The sequence below is a fragment of the Alligator sinensis genome, unplaced genomic scaffold (assembly GCF_000455745.1).
Source record: "Alligator sinensis unplaced genomic scaffold, ASM45574v1 scaffold61_1, whole genome shotgun sequence".
NCBI lineage: Eukaryota > Metazoa > Chordata > Crocodylia > Alligatoridae > Alligator > Alligator sinensis.
This window is the reverse complement of record NW_005841986.1, coordinates 1,005,255-1,026,005: the sequence shown is the minus strand read 5'-3', so window position 1 is coordinate 1,026,005 and position 20,751 is coordinate 1,005,255. Positions and strand designations below refer to the sequence as shown.

The 20,751-nt window shown below is 52.5% G+C and overlaps 1 protein-coding gene across 1 annotated transcript in view; it reads right to left on the bottom strand.

The window, feature by feature from the left end:
• Positions 1 to 20,751, bottom strand: part of CNNM2 (cyclin and CBS domain divalent metal cation transport mediator 2) — a 137,383-nt gene that overhangs the window by 113,988 nt on the left and 2,644 nt on the right. Inside the window, exon 2 of the mRNA XM_025201214.1 lies at positions 19,590 to 20,749. Coding sequence (XP_025056999.1) covers positions 19,590 to 20,749 — 1,160 coding nt within the window. The remainder of the gene's footprint in view (positions 1 to 19,589; positions 20,750 to 20,751) is intronic.

Here is a 20,751-nt window from a genome sequence, read left to right as displayed (position 1 = left end):
CCACCACAAAAGACGGAGGAAAAAAAAAAAAAAAAAAAAAAAAAAAAAATTGAGAGAAGTGAATGCATGCCAAGTATCATTCGACGTCTGCAATAGCCAGGGGATGAGCTTCAAACCACTGCAAAAAGAAAGGCCCACCGAGATGGCGACTCCATTAAGATAGCTTGTCCCAAGATCATCACAACCTTCCTCGGCGGTCAGAGCAATTAAAGTTGTATTTGGAAGGAAGACGACTTCAATTCCCCAACACCAGGCTAACATACCACATCCACTTGGAGCATAATTCAAGCTCAGAAAAGCAGCACTTGTGCTCTGCATGTGAGACAATCCCGCTGAACAGCACTGAGCTAGCTATCCTCCAGCGCTTAGACTACCCGTCTTAACCAAATTCTGGTCTCAAAAGAAGAGCCAAGCACAGCTCTTCAAACCAACGGCAATGCAGGTATAGCCCAGCACCCAGACATTTTAAAGATACATCGTGTGTAAGAAGAGAGACATCAAACAAGAGCATGAATGAGTGGAGCTGCAAATATCAAATCCCTTTGTCCCAACCGTGTCCTTAATGAATGTCAGGTGAGGCTCATCATTCGTTAGCACATGGTACTCTGATCTTTCGGCAATGAAGACCGCTCACTCCTAGGTGACTCAAAGGCAACAAAGTACAGTGGCCTTGTGTAACTAAGCCAAGATGAAGACCAGAAGGGAAACTTGCCAATTCGAAAAAGGACTGGCGCCTTGGACAACATTACCCAACTCATAGGCAGCCATAAACTCCCGGATACTTACCATGTAATGCTAGATAAATCATTAAACCGACCCCAACTGGCTAGGTGCACAAACATGGAGATTGCTACTAATTTGTTTGGAAAAAAAAAGATACTGCTGGTAGGTTAGCAAAACGTGCTGCTTCAAACGGTTAGCCTGTATAGTTTCAGCAGGGATCCTTTATCTTCAGTGCGATTTGAGAGTCCAGCCTGGTTGTGGATGAGGAACATCACTGGTTCAAACCTGCCGAGACTGGTTGTCACCTAACACCTCCTCGTGGGTTTGCACGAATTCGCACCACGGTCTCAAAACGATCTGCAACCAGCAGCTGCTCGCATCAGTGTTCTTCATGCTCGTTACACAAAGCTAATTGAGACAAAAGGAAGCATGGCTGGGAGAGCCTCCGTTCGTCTAGTCTGTAGGCCCTGGGCTTAAAGAAGTCAGCTACCCCTCTCGACCACGCTTCGGCAGAAAGGCACCAAAGAAACATGCCCACGTTGTACCCTTTCTCGGTCTGAATGTCCGGAGTGTCCTAGATGGACAGGAAAGACCTGAACGTTCAGGAGAAGAGAAATACCTCCATGGCTACTCTGAAGCTAATCAAGGAACGCACATTTTGCGCAAGAGCACTGAAGTGATTAAGCCATCTAGATTGGAGGTATCAGTCCTCACTTTTAAACCCAAGTATTTGCATATTGCTCGTCACCCCTCCCCGGCCTTCTTTCACATCCCTTGCAAAAGAAAACGTGCTTTACTTCACTGTGGTGCCGCATACCGGGGGCATTTGGGGTCCTTTTCGTCTCCATCCTGCACCCAGGCCCGTGACCCACGCAGAAGTCAGCGCTTCCGTTACAAACCTTGTAAGCATCGAGAAAGGCTTCCGAACTCCCCTACTAAAAACCATCTAGCAGTAACATGTGTATTCAGAGGACTGCAAGGAATCAGTCAGCGAATCGACTAGCTGGGGTCTAATTTTAAAGATTAGCTACAAATTCGGTTCTACGGACACCCCTTTCCCATACCTATCACCACAGCATCCGAGCAAGCTCTGGATTGTATATGAAGCCACTGGCTTATTAAATTGCTGGTGTAAAGCCTACGATACAGTGCCTTCGACTGGGGAAAGCGGCTCCTCGGGTGTCCTGTGCCTGGCACTACTCTCTGCACTCCCCGAAGCCCCTTGCCCAGCACTGGCCTATTTCAGCTCAACCAGCAACAAGTGCAGGCAAGCAGGGCGAGGTTAAGCTGTGGGCCTCCCGACCTTTGCACGTGGAGGGGGAGAACATCTGCAGAATGCCCGACTCGAAGTCAAACCCGTTTGGCAACTCCTCACCAGCCCTGATGCAGGAGCACGCGAGGGATGCACGGGTGTGACGGGACAAGGAGGCAAACGGTGGAGCCACGAGACTCCAGCGGTTCTCCCCTCCGAGGCTGCGCGCTCCCCTCTGCCTCACCGTCCCAGCTTGTTTGCTTTGCTGTATTCCCCGAGAGATCACAGATCTAACAGGGCTTTTGCACCAGCTGCTGCCAGAACTCACCTGGGCAGGTGCATCAGCCACTCCCTCGCCGGGGCTGCACAAGGGCAGCTAAACTGCTGTAGGCACTTAATGACCATTGAGTGGAGTCATTAAGGAGCTCCCTAATCATGCCCCCTTCTCCCTGGAGGTGAAGGCCACAAGGTATTCCTCTCTGCTCTACTCCCCCATCTCCCCACCGAGACACTTCCTGCCTGGTTCTGCCACAGCGTGACAGGCCAAAGGGAAAGGGATGTTTTCCTTGCTGCAAGGCATCAGCAAGACGCTTTTCTGCTCCTTCAGTGCAAGCAGAAGGATGCAAACCCAGCCTCTCAGCAAGCACGGCATCTCTTGGGCAGGATGCACCTAGGGCTGCCTGGGCTGGAGTGACTGGAGGAAGGCGGCTAGAGCCAGGCCCACCATCTTGGTCAAAACTTGTCACGCCAACATGTCACGCGTGCCAACATGTCACATCACGTCAAGGGCTGGACTCCTACAGCAACAGTCACTCCCATCGTGTCTGGTGAGAGCCACAGCTGGAAACATGTGGAGATGGTGCAATATCAACCACAGGGCACCGGGAGCTTGAGGAACCATCGCCATCCTTCCCTTCCCCAGTCACTGGTTTAACTGGTTTCACTGGTTTGGTAGCCTAGGCTGGCCTGGATGCAGAAAGAGGTTGGCAAGTCTCTTACCCATTGAAGATGGGCACGTGGCCCCAATTCTTAGGCCACCACCTGACAAGTGGTGATAACCAGTCCCTTTGCTGGCAGCCAGTCCGGGAGTCTGGAAGAGGTGGCTGCTCTCCCCATGCCTGCCTCGCGGGTAACAAGCTATGGCTCCCAAAACAGCCATACGAAGAGCCTGGGCCGCAAAGCAAGAAACATTCATGTACCTAATGGCTCTTGGAGCTTCTTAACAACTCCCAAATAAAACCCCAGAGGCCGAGGATAATAGGATTATGGCACCTCGGACACAGCAAGAAAATGATTAAAAGCTCATGTGTCGGGCAGGATTGGAGAGCACGTGATACTGGCCTCCCTGGCAGTAGTATAGGCAACCACAACCCTGGGCAGAATAAGCCACCGCCTACTGGGAAACTTGCCTCCACTGTGCTTCCTCCATCCTTGCAGAGTGGACGGTCTCATGTCCCACCGGTGCCCACTAAGAGTGCCAGGCTGCCGTACAGACTCAGTGCAAGCAAAGCAATGAGCTAAGGAGCATGATCTACCACGGGTCTGAGGGCAGAGGCCACAAAAATCCAAAGTCAGAGGGTCGATCAGCCCCAAGCAGGTTAAAACACAAAAGCCAAGGAGCCTTGTACCAGGGAAGTGAGGTTACACAGTACGAGTATCAGAGATGAGACCAAGGAAGGAGGCTAAGGAACCAGCACTTCAGATGGGGAAACTGCAGCTCAGAGAGATGCTGCCCAAAGGCACACAAAGATGAGCAACAGAGCTGGGAGAGGGACCTCGGTCACCTAGCCCCAAGTCCCCTCTTGGGAGCAGCTGGGGTCCGGGAGGGGAAGCATGATCCAGCCAGCACCCAACATGATCTGTAACCTTTTTTGGGGATTCTCCTTAGTTTGATTTATCATTTGCTCTTCAAATTCCCACAGCGCAATGACCTTCCCTCTCCTAACCGAAGTCCAGAAGCTGACCCCTTAAGCAGCCATGAAGATCCCAATTTGCTCTGGGCTGGTAAGTGACTCTGTAACAACAGAGGCTCTGGTAGCACAAGCAGCACCTTGCACCTCCCTGAAGAGCTGCGTCCAGCTGGTCAGTCACTCCCTCCCGCAGGTCCGAGCACCAGTGCTCAGGTTTTGTAGCTCTCCTCTTCGTACCAGCTGCTCCAGCGTTTCCTGTTGGTCCATGGGGCCAGCAAGCTCCAGCGCAGAGGTGCATACATCATCTAAAACCCATACCAGTCACATGCTGCTCTTAGTCGCTGGAGACGGGAGATGGATGGACCCGAGAAGCCCAGGAGGTTGTGAGACAAAGCGACCAGCTTCAAGAGCACGGCTGGTCTGTCTCCACCTGCCAGTTCATCTGTCTGCCCACCAGGCAACAATAATTCAAGCCCTGTTAGTGCAGCATGCTTCCTATAAGCAGGGGTCTTCCCTCCAGCCTTAGCACCCATCCCAAAGTCAAGCTCTCCTGATCTGATGAGCTCTTTTGGCCATTATTCACTCAAGTGGCTCTTCATGTCCTTGGTGGCCTGTAAGCCAGCCTCCTAATACTCTCTTAGCTTGCCTCAGGACCTAGGGAAATTCTGCCCCTGGCTTCACGTCACCTTTTGCCTTTTTGGAGGAATGAACAACGGTCCTGCTCGTCCTGCCCACGCATTTGCTCTTGAAATGGGCCCATTGGAAGAAATGTCATTTATTGATCGAGTCCTCTGGTCCCTGTTGAATCTGCTCAAGAGCATGCTCAGCCACCCCAGGCCCCATGCGTGCAAGTATTTTGTTAACTTTTCCGTTTTGATCTAGGCTAAAAACTGTCAGACACCAATTTGTCCGTCAAAACGTGCCACATCCCTTCCCCACAGGTACCAGATGCCAGTGGCTTTTCTGGGGGCCTAGCATCCTTCCCATTTCTCCAGGAGCCTGCAACACTTCTAGACAGAGCTCCCTCCTTCTTCTAACCGCTCCCCTGCACAATTGTGGCACAAATCCCATCTGTTTTGGGGCCGGCAGGGCTGTTACTCTTGGAAGCCAAACGTCCAGATTCTTTCCTTTACTGCAAGACTCGAGGTTGATGATTTACAAAAAGAGAAATGCGGTAAAGCCTCCTGCCGCTGGACCACATTCAAACAGGAGGCCAGCAACAAGTTCGAACCCAGCTTTCAGGCTGGGAGTCCGTCATGCAGGTGTCCTGAGCACTAATCATGTAGGCTGTTCTCACCCTCCTAAAGGGAAAGGCTGGTTTCGGAGGACTGCCCAGTTCAAACCATCTGTTCTGGAAAGCAAGGACCATCCGGGACAGAAGAGAGTTAGTGAAGTTACATTTTTCCTGGTAGTCTTTCAGGCAGAGGAGGAAGGAAAGGCTTTGAATCCTATTTGGGAAGTATTACCTTCCTCTTTGCTCCCTCCCATACGCTCAGAGGTAGATGGAAAGACTCTGACCTCAGGGTGGGGGCTCCCCTCTCAGGCTGGGAAGGGAATTCAAGCCTTCTTCAACCCTCTGCTGAGGCTGCCAGAGGTGCCAGCTTGCTCCCAGCCCATCTCGTGGGCGCTTCCAGCCAAAACCAACACAACTGGATCCAAACGGATGACCTATCCGAACGACTCCACGCGTCAGTCGCGGTCCCCTGGGGCTCCTACCACCACCACCCACCAGGGAAGAACTGCCAGAGCCGGCTGCGAGGACGGTGCAGCTTCGTCCCGTGAAACAAGCCCCGTGCAAACAAAGTGCTGCGCATACGTGTGACGTGGTGGCCCTGCAGGAACTTAAGAGCTTCTTTCTTGTGCTGCGGGGCTGAAGCGGGGGGAACACGCTGAACATCTTGCTCTTCCTGGAAGTGGACCCACCCACGAGATCACCACAGCAGCTAGGAAAACAAGAGGCTGATTTTTTTTTAACAACGTAAGCAGAGAGTTGTTACTGCACACTCTAGGATGTGCACATAAAATACCAGGGTCACGGAAGTCAAGGGACGCATGCTTACCTCTGCCTCTCAATAGTTTTGCTGTTCGCTGCTCCATTTCCACCTCCCTGCCAGCTCTGCAAGTATACAGTCCAAGGCAGTAGCTTCCCTGGGAAGGTCGCATCGCCCCCTAAGCCCCTGTCAGCCCTGCAGAGCATCCCAGCCAGCTACAAGAACGGGCTTGAAACGGAGAAGTTTGCAAAAATCCCATGGATCGGTTACTCTGATTGGTGACACAACACAACCTGATAACAGCGCTTGGGACCAAAGAGACAGACTATCAGTGGAATCTGGCTCTAAAAAGGCTCCCAGCAGGACTCTGCACAACTGAGCTATTTATTATTCAACAGCCACTTCAGTAGATCCAGTTGGCTCTTGGGGAAAAAAACAAAAAAATCCCCTTTATCCAGTGCTACTAGGGAAATGCTTAGAGCAGGTAGAAAAGTCAAGTTATAATCCACATTGTGGGAAGTCCATGGATCCAGGCAGTAACCTACTGATGGCTTCAATCAGAGACGTGTTTGCATAGACACAGACCCTTCCAGACCAACTACCCAAGTGCTTTGGGATCCTGGGATCCCAGCTCGCCTGCACGATCATTTCGTCGCTGTGCAGGTGACAAGAAATCAAACCACGTCCATTGGCCACAGTATCAGAGAGAAAGGTAAATCACGTACAGCATGGGGCAACCGCAGGGTAATTCAGCCAAGCACCTTCCCCAGTCCTTACCGGTGGACTCCCCGCCACCTCACGTTTGCCAGAAAAGGTGTTCGGCACCAATTCCCGTGCCGTATAGTTGAACGGTTTGTTCTGCAAGAGCAGCAGCTCGATCCCACAGCTGACTTATTACGCCTGACGGAGGCTGGTATTTAAAGGGAAGGCCTGAGCGAAATCAAGCACTCGAGTAGGGTCTCACTCTGCTCCTCGGGTCAGCCGTGCACAGGAGCCTAGTCCGACACGTACGTTAGTAAGAGCATCGTGATGTACCGAACCACGGGGACCAAGACTACGCACCTCCCGGGAAGCACCACAGTTCTGGAGAGCTTCCAAGCCACGAACGAGGCCCGCTGTTGAGGCAGAGCTGACCAAAACCCCCCGGATGTACGTTTTGCCCAGCCCATACCCCCAGGAGACCTAACAGGTCCGAACTACATGCTCTGCCTCAAAGCAAAGGTGCCCCGAGCCGACTAACGAGGCTGGCGCTGGCAGCCTGCCCAAAGCCCGCGGCCACACCTACTTTCCATGATGTGCTTGTTTTATCAAAACCAGATTCACACCGACAAAATAGTTCTCCTTTGAAGATGGTTTGAAATTGCTGACTGGGACTTTAGCAACCATAAAAACCTGGCGGCCGACGAGCTGTGTCCTCGCACCCCCGTGCCGGGGCAAGGGCGGGGGGTCGCAGGTTTACCCACGGCCGCGATGGGTTGCACTTTGAACCGCAGGGGTAGGCAGGAGCACGACTGCAACAGGCACCGGAGTGGGAGGCAGGACACCGGACGGCAACCTGACTGCTGCCTGGGCAGGATTTGGAGAGAGCCACGGGGTGAAGCAGCAGAGTCAGCACTTCGCTGCCCTGATTGCTGATGGATAAAAGGTAAGCTGCATCCACCACCCTAAAGATCAAATGACACCTGCAGCTGGCTGCTTCAGGTCACTGTGCAGTACTATGCCACCATAAAAAGCTAGAAAGCATTTTATTCACTCCCGTACCAGGAGGCTCCACGACAAGATAGCAACCCAACTTGACTGCCAGCTCCGTGTACCAGAGGTGTGACAAGCTGGTTACCCCATGAGCTGATCCCTTGAGTCTCAACTGCTGGCAGCAGAGTGGTACACGGTGCAATCCTGACAGCCCTACCAAAAAAAAAATGGATCTTTTGTTCTCTTGCATGGGCTGATCCTCAGGCCGCCGTCAGGCTCTTGACCGATTAATTAGTTAATAGGGCTGAATCTGGCTAACTTGTAACCCCCCGGGCCCAGCTCAGCACAGCTGTCAGCTCCAAAACTGACAGGCATGGTGCCGATTCTCCACCTTTTAATCCTCTAGTTCAGGGAAGTCACACTCGCCTGCAGCCCCAGGCTGGATCCAGACCACGGGCCAGATCAAAGACCAATGCTACCGTGCCGCGGCGAGGCTGCAGGAGGCTGGGGGAGAGGATCCAGGGCAGCAGCAGGGAGCCAAGTTCACCACCGATGGTCATGGCCAGTGGGGCCAGAGAGTCCCAAATTCCCCAGCAGGTCAAGCTGCAGGGAAAGGAGACTTCTAGTGGCCTGCCAGGCTGGATCCAGCCCGAGGGCTGTACGCTTGACACCGCTGCTTTAGATTAAGTTGTAAATGCCACATGCAGTCTCCACACCACCACAGTCCCCAACACAAACCAACACTTCGTATTTAGATGCTGGAAGCTGGCATGCAACTAACCTGCCGGCACAAGAGCCTCCAGACAAGGTAACGGCCCGCCAGTACTCCAGCAAGACATAGCACGTCGGGAAGTGTTACGGGCAAATTCAACAGTAAAGCTGGTTTCTATTTAAAGCACGCTCTGAGGCCAGAGTGATCTTGCCCAACAATTAAGCATCACCCCTGCTGAGACAGACTGGGCATGTGTTTTAGCACTGCATTAGCGTGGGGCAGAAAATAATCACCGCGTCCCACTGAAACGGCTGGAGGGATTGATGTAACCAGAATGCAATTAGTCAAACTGGCATTCAGCTGGGGACAGAGCTGGGGGGAAGAGGGAGAAAAATAAGCGCCACCTGCTAGGCAGCACTGCTGGCTCCTCTGTGGCTTCACCACTTCTTTCCGGTTTGGTGCGTGCAGAAGCAGGATAGCCATACCCGTGCAAGCCAGGGCAACACCACCAAAGCCGAAGATAGCAAAGTTAGAAGGAGTTAAATCATTTTTACCTTCCGATCTGCCAGCAAAACTAATGGAGCAAGTGGAAACGCACTTAAACCGTACCACGTTGGAGACAGCCGCCCAGCATGATGTTTCCTGGCCAGCGTGGCAATGAGCAAGGGCATCCTATCAAATCATTCTTGTACCAAAACCACTCCCCAAACATCTCCCAAGCTAGACAAGAAGCCCTCACATTACCCTTCAGAGCAGGGGCAGGGAAAATGCGGCCCGCGGGCCGGATGCGGCCCGCCAGGCCATTCTATTCGGCCCGTGGGGCCACTAAAAAGTTTAGGAAGTTAGTATTTATCTGCCCCGGGCTGCCTGTCATGCGGCCCTCGATCCCTTGGCAAAACTCAGTAAGCGGCCCTCCGTCCGAAATAATTGCCCGCCCCTGCTTTAGAGGGGAAACCCAAGGAAGTGTCACAAGGATGGGAGGAAAGCTATGTGAGAACTTCTACAATGGAGTCACAGGCAAGAGGAGGGGAGTCAACCTGGAAGGGCCAAGACCTGAAGCCTCTGGATGAGCTGACCCCGACCCCAGGCCTAGTGGCCCGTGAAGTACAAACGTGGTTTGTCAGTGCGCTTCCAGTGCAAACAGCAAAGATCCTGAGTTCCCAGTGTGCCAACAGGACTACTGTGCAAGTGTGCACCAAGTGAGACTGCTGCGATGCACGCCTTCTCATGCCAAAACCAGGCACTTTACCTGGGATGCCATCCTGAGACCTGCTTCGTGGCGCACAGTTCAGCAGAGAACGAGGCTGGGCTGTCCCTGCAATTCCACTCATACCAGTAAGATGAGATCATTTCTCTACCTAGACCCACTTGTCAGACCCTTCGGATAGTGTGGAAGAGGGTAACCTTCATCAATACACTCATCCTAGTCTCCTCGGGTCTCCTGATCTCTCTCTTCCCATCCAGACTGTTTCCCATAAACGACGCGGCCCCCGACTCTTCCACCTCCCCATGTCCTCGCTACAGAGTCCTTCTTTTGTCCTTTTTCAGCCAAATGCTCTAGACTGCAGCACGAGAACCTCCAGTTTATCTTCTCTATGCCTTCGTCAGACGGACACAAGCTACTTCCCAGCTGCTTCCCGAGCTGATAGAGAAACGAGATGCCAACGCTAGAGGGAAATGACTAAAGAGTTAATATCTGTCCAAGCTCCCCCCGGTTAAACACAAAGCCCCCTACCAGATGTGCCCGAGACAACTGAGTGACCTTGGCAGGAGCTAGGTTGGACCGACCAGCTGATTTGGGGCCATTAGCCATGAGCCGGTTGCTGCAGCTCATTAGCGCTTTGTATTTACGCTCCCGTTTGTAGCTGGCAGGCTGCGCTCTGGGACCTCGTCAAATCACGGAGAGTGCCAGGTCATGCTCGCTGGGCACGGCACGGGTCAGAGCACTGCAGTGCTCCCATGTCAAGGGCTAGTTTTATGAGCTCGATTAGTGGAATTGGGAGGGACGCAAAATTACAAGTGCAATAGGTCAAGCTGGGCTGGGAATTGCAACACAGCTCCGGAGCTTCTGGTTCTCATTAGCTCACGTATTAATGGAAAAAAAAAAAAAGAGCAGTGCTGGGACCAGATACAGACTCGTTCGGTATGCCGCGCTACAGCTCCGTTAACCTAGGCCCCCCATTCGCGACTCAAGCAAATACAAGCGCCGACTGAAGGTTGCTATATTCAACAGGAGATGGGATATTCAAAGCTTTGAGCTCTTGGCTCCTTTAAGGCCAGCCCTGGAAGGAGAAACTTAGTGGAAGATGTGCTTTCCCAGCAGGCAAAGGCAGGGACGGATGCCTGCTGTCCAACAGCATACAGGTTAAAAGGACACCGATTCAAGAGGCCTTGAGGGTCAGCCGGTCCAACCCCCTGCACCAACGTAGGGATGCTACTCCCAAGTCACCCCGCCTGCCGCCGACCCGGCCTCCTCTTGAAAACTTCCCATGAAGGAAATCCCACCACTGTCCAGACGGGCCAAAGAGGTTTGGAAATGGCAGCGCCCGCGATGTACCCAGCTAACCAGCGAGCTAATATTCCCTGGGTGCCCTTCCTCCCTGTTCCCTACTTTGAACAGGACCAGTGAAACCAGATGTGCCGAGCACTGTGTTCGAGGGGTAAATCCGGCCTTTCCTCAGCTCCGATCCCAGGGTGGCCCTTATGAATGGAAGATTATCTTTAGGAGGCTTTGCTACCTGGGAACACTAAGGGCCAGAGACTTCCCTGCGGATGACTCTGCTCTATTAGGTTAACAACAGAAGGGCAATCATTTTTGGCCCGCACACCTGCTCTGGTCCACAGCACGAACAATGCTGATAAGATAAGAGTTTCTCAAGCTCATTCCTTCCATCACATGGCTCTCCTGAGAAGATAGTGTGTCATCGTGTAATTAAAGATTATATCACTGCGCTTACGTGTGATGAAACCAAACTAAGGCTGTAAGGGTAACTCTAATTCTGGCGTTTGCTAGCCGAGCGCCTGACTTCACTCTTCAGCGGGGTTTGAAGCCTGGCATTTTCTAGGCTTTTAAAAAGAGACGGGAAGAAAAATGAGTTGCATACAAGGCATCCGGGCTGGAAGCACAATGCTCTGCCAGCAGATCACGGATGAACGGACGGAGGACAAATGCCTGCTACAGCGACACAGGACCAAAACGCACGGGGGACAGGGCCCCCAGCAGCGAGCAATGCAGATACTGGCTGCCATCGCAGGACTGGCGAGATTTGGGAATTGTGGGGTCTGTTCTAGACCCCGGAGAGGAGAGGAGTGAGCACCCTCACAGGCTCCTTATCCCAGTACATCCCCTGTCCGGGTCCAGCTCTCGGGCTGTGTCACGTTCAACTTGGACTGCTTCCTCCTCCGTGCTGCCTAGGCCCAGAGAGGCTGCAGAGCACGGGAAACTCAGGCACCCCGGTCTCAAGTCGGACGCCCAGCCACAGCAGCCCAGAGCTGCTCGTGTGCCGCGAGATCCTGCGCAGAGCAGTCCAAGTTTTCACACAAGCTACCTGAAAGTTTCCAACAAACCGGTGTTCAAATGTGAAAGCTTTCAAATGCTTATAGCTTGGCCAAATTCGGGTGGGTTTTCATGGAGCAGCAAAGCGCCCATTATTCTTAATACAAAAGTTTTCAATCCCACTAAATTTCAAGCCCGTGCTCCAAAGCAACCGGTCATTCACATCCACGGTGCCACTGCACCCAGAGGTGCCTTGAAACCTTTTCAAGGATGCCATGCAACGTTAGCACTGTCAGGTGTACAAACATGATTCATGAGATGATTCCTATTTGAAATCCCTGGGTTTCATAGCATTAAAAAGCTATAGATATCATTCTGAGCTCTTGTGGTCCGAGTTCTTTGCAACCAAAAAAATGCTCTATTTTTCCTGTAGTCAAGGAGAGAGAGAGAAGACTGACCCATAATTTTATGAGAGATGTCTGTTGTTTAAAAAGGTTGTGAGCCACTGTCTTAGGGTTTCCTCATACAGACTGCCAGAATTTCAATGGACATAAAAATTGATTCTCTCTCAGCCTCATTCTTGAGATTTCTGCCAAACCACTTCAGCCAACGTTTAACATCAAAAAACCTGCTTTGAGGCACATACGCAGCACAGAAAATTTCAACTGCAATTGCTGAAGATGTGCGAAGCTATAAGCAAATGAAAACAGGGGCTTGGAATGGAAAGTATTGTGCCACCTCACTATTAGGCAGGCCTACCAGCTCCACCTAAAGCACGGGACTAGTTTGCATCCACTTGGTACATGCACCAAGAGGACGGTGCAATGACTACGTAGAGTACAAAACAACATGCCGAGATGTATATCTAGGCTAAGTTTGCTTAAGTTAATAATAGTTGCCACTACAGTCCATGGATGCTACTCGTGACCCTATGACGGGGTTTATAAGAGATTACACCCATGTCTGTCCATTGAGGCTGGGAAATTAAAGCCAGCCTCTCAATAACGCACATGGGTGTCACATCTTTATCCCATTGAATTGAAGCCTGAGAATATTACATAGGAAACATGCACTTGTTTCAGTGCTGGCAGAAGCTGGAGACATTACACAAAATACTGAGATTTGTCTTTAAGAAGGAACTGGAGATTTCTGCACTGCCCTCAAGTCTCATCACACACACACACAAGCAAGTCAGCGTGGTCCAAAGGACAGAACCTGACTTGGGAGCCAAGGGACTGGTGTCCTGGTCCTGGCTCTATATGGCACGTAATCATTTCCCTGCTTTGGATCTCCCTTCCCCTTTTGCTTGGGAGGGGGTTGGACAAGCCAGTCTTTGAGGTCACTTCCAACCCCGCTAGCAACTCCATCAACCGTTCCGGCAGGGACATGCATGCAGGGAACCTCTACTAGCATCAGGAGAAGCTCTAATGCAGAAGCACCACTCGACAAAGGTCTCATGGACTCACCTTTCAGCTCAGCATGATAGTCTTTGCTACGAGGCACTTCAAGATGGCCTTGCCTCCATTTGTGGCTTTTCATCTCAAAGCAAATCTCGCTGGAAACAGGACCACTCCAGCCACTTCACTACAGTCACCACAGCACAGCCACAGTCACCCTGCAAGAGCTACCACCACCGGTAGAGGATCAGGAAGGCCCCCAAAAAGGCCACAAGTAAATCCCCAAACTATTACATCTATAAGCAGCATCAGACCATGGACAAGTTTGGAACATCCTGCTCCGAATTTCCATGAGACATCAGTCCTGTTTCCCTTACTTATTGCACAAGTGGGTTCTTCTGCTCGGGAACACTCACAGCTAACAAATAAAAACTCCCCAAGGGAGCAAATGGTTTAATTCAATCACATCAGACGCTAGACACTCAAGACTGAAGACAGACACACGCAGAGCTTGAACACAAGGCGCTGACAATTCGCTACTTGGTGCCCTGGGTGAGGAGGGTGCGCCTGCCACTTGATATCTAAAGCAATTACTTCCCCGGATGGGAACAATTACAGTTCTCTAGGGCGGATTTTTTTTAAACACCGATGGCTAGCGGGGGAGGATCCAGGGCGCAGCCTGGTCCAGTCCCCCCCCGTTTCACTAGACCCCCTCTCGCCTGCTACAGCCGAGGAAGGCGATGCCTTGCCAGCCTCACAAACAAGTGCAAGGGCAAACAGGCGCAGAACGCAGAAGCCGAGGGCAGTCAGCAAACATGGAGACCGCTGCCCTGATGCATGAGGATGCCAGAGATTCAAACCTCTGCTGTCTGAAGAACAGTTTTAGGGTGCCAATAGTTTACTTACAGCTTTCCCTGTTGATGCTTCAAGGGCAGACCAGAGCCTGCAGCTAGGGGACGGAGAAGGGAAGAGACAGCTCCATACACCACAATGCTTCTTTTGCGAGGGCCTGCTTGACGGACCCGAGCAGAAACCCAGATTGAGTTAGGAAACAGCAGGGCTGCGGGATGTTCTCCACTGTGCTTCCCTGCCCCCTCCCCTTCGACCCACGACACCCGAGGAGCACTGCCAGACCAGTCCTGGCTGTCCGCGTGCCACGTGACCTCAGGCTGCCTCTTGGCATCCGCCCTCATGCCAGTCTCAGTCAGGAGATTTGGTCCTGGGTATGACCATCAACTGGTAGCAACGCAGTGGGGCTACCAGTGGTGGGGTAGGTCCTATAAAATACCACAATGTTGCAACCCCCAGAGCATGGGGAGCATAGGGTGACTCAAAACCCTACCCGCCCCCCTGCCTTGTGGGTACCCCTTGGTTGGAGAAAGGTTAAGGGACATCATCCTGGCAGAAACATGCCCTTGCTGAAGCATCAGGCAGTCAGCAGCAGGTCTTACCTGCTGCCCTCTGGGAGAAGTTACAGCCATGGAGGCACTGAACATCTGGACTCGGTCTGGCCTTTGAACTGTCTCAACGGTCTAATGGGAGGTCTTGGGCCGCCTCCACTCCTCTGTACTCTTGCAAAGGCACGTGGCGCGACAGTCATAGGACTCTGTACAAGCAGATTCATCTGGCACCTAACTAGAGCTCTCATCCATCCACCATGATCCAGAGGATCGACGGTTGCCTACTACACTCCCCGGAGGGGATTTGCTCCGATTTAAGCCCATCACCACAGCGTTCACAGAGAAACAAACCACACAGGAGAGACTAATCCTAGCAGGACTTCCACTAGAGAGTGAGCATACCTGATTTTGGGGCAGAGGTTGCTCTTGGGAGAAATTACGTTACAATATGGCAGCGGTGGCCAACCCAAAGCACGCGTGCAACAAGTGCCTCAGGCAGCTGCTGTGAGACACAAGGCCCAAACACTCAAAAATGGGTGCTGGGATGAAGTCAGGAGGTCAGAGAGTAGGGATCAGGGTGGCGCTCAGGGGAGGGACATCCCAACCTTTTTGGGTAGGTGCACCACTACAGCAATACAGTACGATGGGTACTCCAGTGGAGAAGGGCCTCAATACGCTTCCTGGGTCACGTTTCTCTGCCACATTAAAATTAAAAACAGCTGCTTGGCTTAGCTCAGTTTTCTGGAAATGCTCCATCACGGAGGCATCTCGTCTGGCAACGAGCGGAGAAGTCCTAGCTAGCACTACAGGTGTAGGAAAAGGAAGGCATACATTTTGCATCTCTTCGGTTCCACTTCCCCACTGCTCTCCCCTCCCGAATGAGGAGAAAGCCAAGCCAGGCCCGGATGTGCTCTCAGTAGGACTAAGAACACATGCGATGCTTTTCAGCCGAGCTATTTTCCAAAGCATATCAGCTGCATTACATGTACGCTGCACTGATGGGCAAGCCTAGCTGTCAAGGAAAGGAGACCAAGCACATCCTTATTAAATCTGACAAGAGTTGCAGAGAAAAGGGGAATCTTCAGAGCCCAGATAAACTGGTACCAATTTTAATAAGGCATCTAAGTGCCCTCCACGACCATCTTTCACATTGGAAAACTCATGGCAAATGCTGCATTGCTTCATCACAGCACCCTGTATTTCACATCTGTGGAACAGGTGTTAACCTCGCTCTGATCTTGAGTATAACGTCATGGCAGAGGGGCAGATAAAACGAGATCAAAACACACGATTCAAAGTCCCCAGTTCGGCAAGCGCAGCAGAAGAGGAGGGACTCCGATTGAGAAACTGCTCCGGAGCAAAGCTGCCGAGGGCACGGGGGGAGCTGCTGGATAACGGTTCCCGTTAAGCGTGCCAGTTCTACGCCACGAGCATTACAACAGAGCACGCCTCAAGCTGAATTCTTGCAGCTTTGGCATGCGGGGAGCTAGAAATAGAAGGCTTTGGATTTAAGATCACACATGCAGAGATCAGCCAGCAAAAAGAAACAGTGCGGGCGCATGCCAGACAGCGCTGGGCTGCGACCTAGGGAAACAGCATCTTAAAAACACATTTGTCAACTGGGCCCGAGATGCAAGCGCAGACCGCCCATCAGCTTCTTTCCATAAATACGAGATTCTTGTGCTCATTCACTCCCTGCTGTAGATCAAGAGCCAAGCCACTTATTCAGCTCCTTGTAACCCTCCCGGCCGCCCTCCTCTACAGCAATGAAGTGTTTTTAGAGGAGAGTTATTGCCGTCTGTGGGACCTACCTTCCTGTTGGAGAGCATGGGGAGGGAGGGGGGTGGGGAAACTTCCTGCAGCACATCTCCGCATAACACCTTTCTCCTTGTGCACCGAAAGCTATAAATTGGATCCCTCTGACCTAAAACCTAGCGTGTGCAGGCTGCATGCAAGGGGATCCGACAGCGCCGGTGGTTATTCAAGGTCTTGTTGACAGGGCTAAAAACTGCTCTACTTTCACAAGCTTTTAAAAACAGTCCTCGAAGGGAGGAGCTTGCCTTCCACATACCGCTTGGTAAGGAAGCTCTGTTTGTACTGTAGGCGATTAAAGGACAGTCTAGGGGCACTGCAGTTCCCTTGGTTTGATTTCTGTGCCATTAGGCAGCTTTTTTTGTTGCTGTTTTTAATGACAGTCCAACTCCCATAGATCGATGAACAACCCGCCATCGCCTCCTGCCCCACTGCATGGACCAGAGGGCAGACGGAGTATGAAGTCATCCGCTCTTCTTCCGACACAACCCAGGCTCGCATCGCCTACTGGGGCTGATCAGTTTAACCTTTTCGTCGACATTTCCATTCCACGTTGAGCTTAGACACAAGCACTTCCCGTCTCAGAACTGAGCTTTAAATCCCGGCCTGCCGGGCTAACATTTTCCATAGAAGACACGACATTCTTTACTGGTTTTAACACTCGGTGTGTGGAAGGGCTGCGACACGGTGAGGAATTGTGTTCCTCACCCTGGGGGGACGGACACCTAGGCTTATTCCTGGTCATCGTTATGCTAGCCACCAGGATACAGTTAAATCGTACCGGCCTGGGGAAACCGTCTCGTGGGAATTTCACAAGGTCACCCTGGGAGAGGATTCCTCAAGGAGTCTAAGGGACTCTTGCAAAACCCGCTGCGCTATGCCAGGCCGGGCCAGTTATCAGTGATTTATGCTAGTTTCAAAGGATGCAAAGGAAGCAGTTTATCTCCAACCTATCTGCACTTCTTAAAGGACACCGGTGCAGGACAGAGCTGGTGCTTCAGGGCAGCTCTTCTCCAATAGCCATTTCAAGCGAGAGATCTCTGCTAACCTATCGGCTTTTCTGCGCAGAGCCATCTGCCAAGACAGCTCTCCGGGAAGCCATCCGGTGCCGTTCAGCCAGTTTACCTTCCCCCACGTGGATGCTACTCCAGATTGGAGCGCTTGCACAGGGCAATCGTTCTGGAATAGCTATGCTGGCCAGCTTCCCTGGACAGACACCTCCTCGTATCATACAACAGCAAAACAACCTCTGGTCTACTCTCCAGGTTACAGAGCAGATTCACAAGCTTCCCGAATCACAGCGAGCAACGTCGGGCTCAAACGTGCCAGTGCAATTCCAATTCCCAATAATCAACCTGGCTTGCAGCAGCCTGGAGGGGGACTACACCTCCTCAGCGAGGGAGGCTGAGCATTCATCATCATTTTCACTCCTCTATGACTGCTCACACCAACAGCCCTACCCGTACAGAGAGAGGACCAGATGCCCCGAGCGAAGGTAGCTAAAGAAGACTGAGAAGCCTTCTAGGAAATAATGCCACTGCTAAGGACAAAGGGAAATCGATATTATAAAACCTAGTCAAGTCAAAGCTAAACAGTAGGTCATCCACTTTCCTGGAGCTCACAAAAACTTGTGGCCACACTGGCAATAAAACCATCAGAAGACAACCTTGGGTTTCAGCCTCTCTTCCCGTTTCCACAGCTCCAAAATGGGGTAGGAAGTAGGCTGTAAGGTTTCCAATCGCTGTATCAGGTAGACGAGGTTAACATGCTTACTTTCCCAACCAAAACAGCACAATCCTTTTTATCAATCAAGATGAGGTTCAGAACTTGAAGCCTTCAAGTGCCTTGAACCACAGAAACACCATTAAATTAGTAGTGGGTCAACCAGAGAGAGCCCTTCAAAGCCTAGCGTGCAGATCAAACACAGCCTACAAATTTTATTGCACAGAAAAACTCTTGAATGCAGTTTACAAAGTTCACCCGAGTGTCAGAGTTACCTTGAGAAAAGGTTAACTCAAATACTCCCCATTTACCTGGCTGTGGTGTTAATACAATGGTAAAGATCTCCTCCTTCAGGAAGGCTCTCACGGGGACTGAACTTTTCTACAGTACTTTGAACGAGGACATGATAAACTTCCCCCACCGCAGACTACTCCGAGTCTCCCAGCACGGGACCCCACAAAACCGGCAAGGTTGGAGCATCTTCCCACCCCTTGCACACAACCCCTTGAAAAGGTTTCCCTGAGTGCTGCAGCTGAAAGAGAGGAACAGGTTTTAGAGTTATTGAACGATTGCTTGCAACAATAAAACACGCACAATGAGAAGTTAAGAGGCATCTACCAGGAGACCCTACCACCCTTCCCCTTACGCCCCAACCAAGGAAAAACTGAAAAGCCCCAGCCTAACAATCACAAAAACCACAGTCCAGTTTTGGTTAGGCAACAAAGTGCATGCTACTCCACACAGCAGGGAGTGCACAGATACAGAAAAAACCACATCGACACGTGGCTCAGCTTGTGGTTGCCAGGGCAAAAACGAGAGGAGAGGGGAAGGTCTGTAACGCCGGCACGTGTAATTAGCAAATCAGTTAGAAGTGAATTGTAAGGCCCATGGTTAAGGAGGAGGGAGAAAAAAAAAGTCCCAAAGCTATTCACGAGCTACGGATCTGAAGCATCAATGAGGACAGCTGCAAACTGCACACAAGCATGCACCAGGCAGAACGAGCCCGGCTGCACTGGTGACGGGAATTCAAAAGCCTTGTTGATCTCAGCACGTGCATGTGCGCGAGCAAACGGCCTGCAAGATGCTCATGACCTATATCACCCACCCGCCCCTCTTCCAACACACGACCAGCCTACAGGGCTGGAGATGCCACCACAGAGGGTGCAGACCCGTGGCAGTACCTGCCGGCGGATGAATACAGAGACACAAAAAACCATTCAGCCAAAAAAGACTGCATTCACACACACGCACCCCCGGCTTGACAGGAAACAGACACATGCCATCACCAGGTGCACACATCAGGCGATAGACAGGTGCTTATCTCCAAATTGCTCCACTTCTACTTCCAGTGGAGACGGCAGAGTGAAAGAGCTCCCCAAAAAAGGTAGCAGCCCTCTTTTCTTAGGCCAGCTCGGCCACACATTGTAACCGGGCCACCCCGCATGCCCCCCGCCCCCCCCGACGCACGGCGGCGGTCCCCACCTTTCTTGAACTCCTCCAGCATGGCATCGAGCTTAGTGTCGTTGAAGACAAAGTGCAGCGGGTGGTTGTAGAAGCGGGTGATGGTTTTGAGCGGGGTGCAGTCATCAGGGTCCACGAAGGCCAGGTCCTTGACAAAGAGCAGGTCCACGATGTTGGAGCGGTCGCCCTCGAAGACGGGGATGCGGGTGTAGCCGCTCTCCATGATCTCCGACATGGTGTTGAAGTCCAGCACGGCCTCGGCGGCGATCATGAAGCAGTCCCGCAGGGGCGTCATCACGTCCTCCACCGTCTTGGTGCGCAGCTCCAGCGCCCCTTGGATGATGTTGAGCTCCTCCTTCACCAGGTCGTTGTAGGGGTCGGTGACCCGCAGCATCTCCAGCAGCTTCTCCCGGTTGTAGACCGTGCCGATCTCCTGGCCCAGCACGCAGTCCAGCAGCTTGCTGACCGGGTAGGAGGCCGGGAAGGTCATCATCATGAAGAACTTGGTGAGGAAGATGGTGTTGGCGCCCACGGCTAAGCCGTGCCGCGAGCAGATGGCCTGCGGCACGATCTCGCCGAAGATGACGATGCCGATGGTGGACACCACCACGGCCACCAGCCCCGAGCCGGCGATGTCGTCCAGCAGGATGGTGAGGGTGGTGTTGACCAGCACATTGCCCAGCAGCAGCGAGCACAGCAGATAGTTGCCCTGGCGCCGCACGGGCTCGATGCGCTTGGCGTAGTTCTTCTCTTTGTCCGTGCCGCAGTTCTGCACGATGCGCAGCTCCATGGGGTCCAGCGCCATGAGCCCCAGGTTGAGCCCGCTGAACATGCCCGAGAGGCACAGCAGCAGCGAGATGAAGATCACCTGCAGCCAGAAGGGCAGCAGGAACTTCTTCTCCTCGCCCACGATCATCTTAGTGTCCTCGCCGTCGTGGTAGATCCACGTCGTCTCCGTCCAGCCCGGCCCCTCGGCGGCACCCAGCGCGCCGGGCGGCGCCGCCACCGAGGTGCACAGGTAGTACGACTTGCTCTTCTCCGTCTTGCGCAGGGGCTTGATCTCGATCTCGATGATGCCCGACGTGCGGCGGGTCTGCAGGATGCGCGGCAGGATGATGATGTCCGACGTGCGGATGCCGCAGCGCTGCGGGGCCGGAGGGCCGGTGCCGCCGTCGCTCCCGCT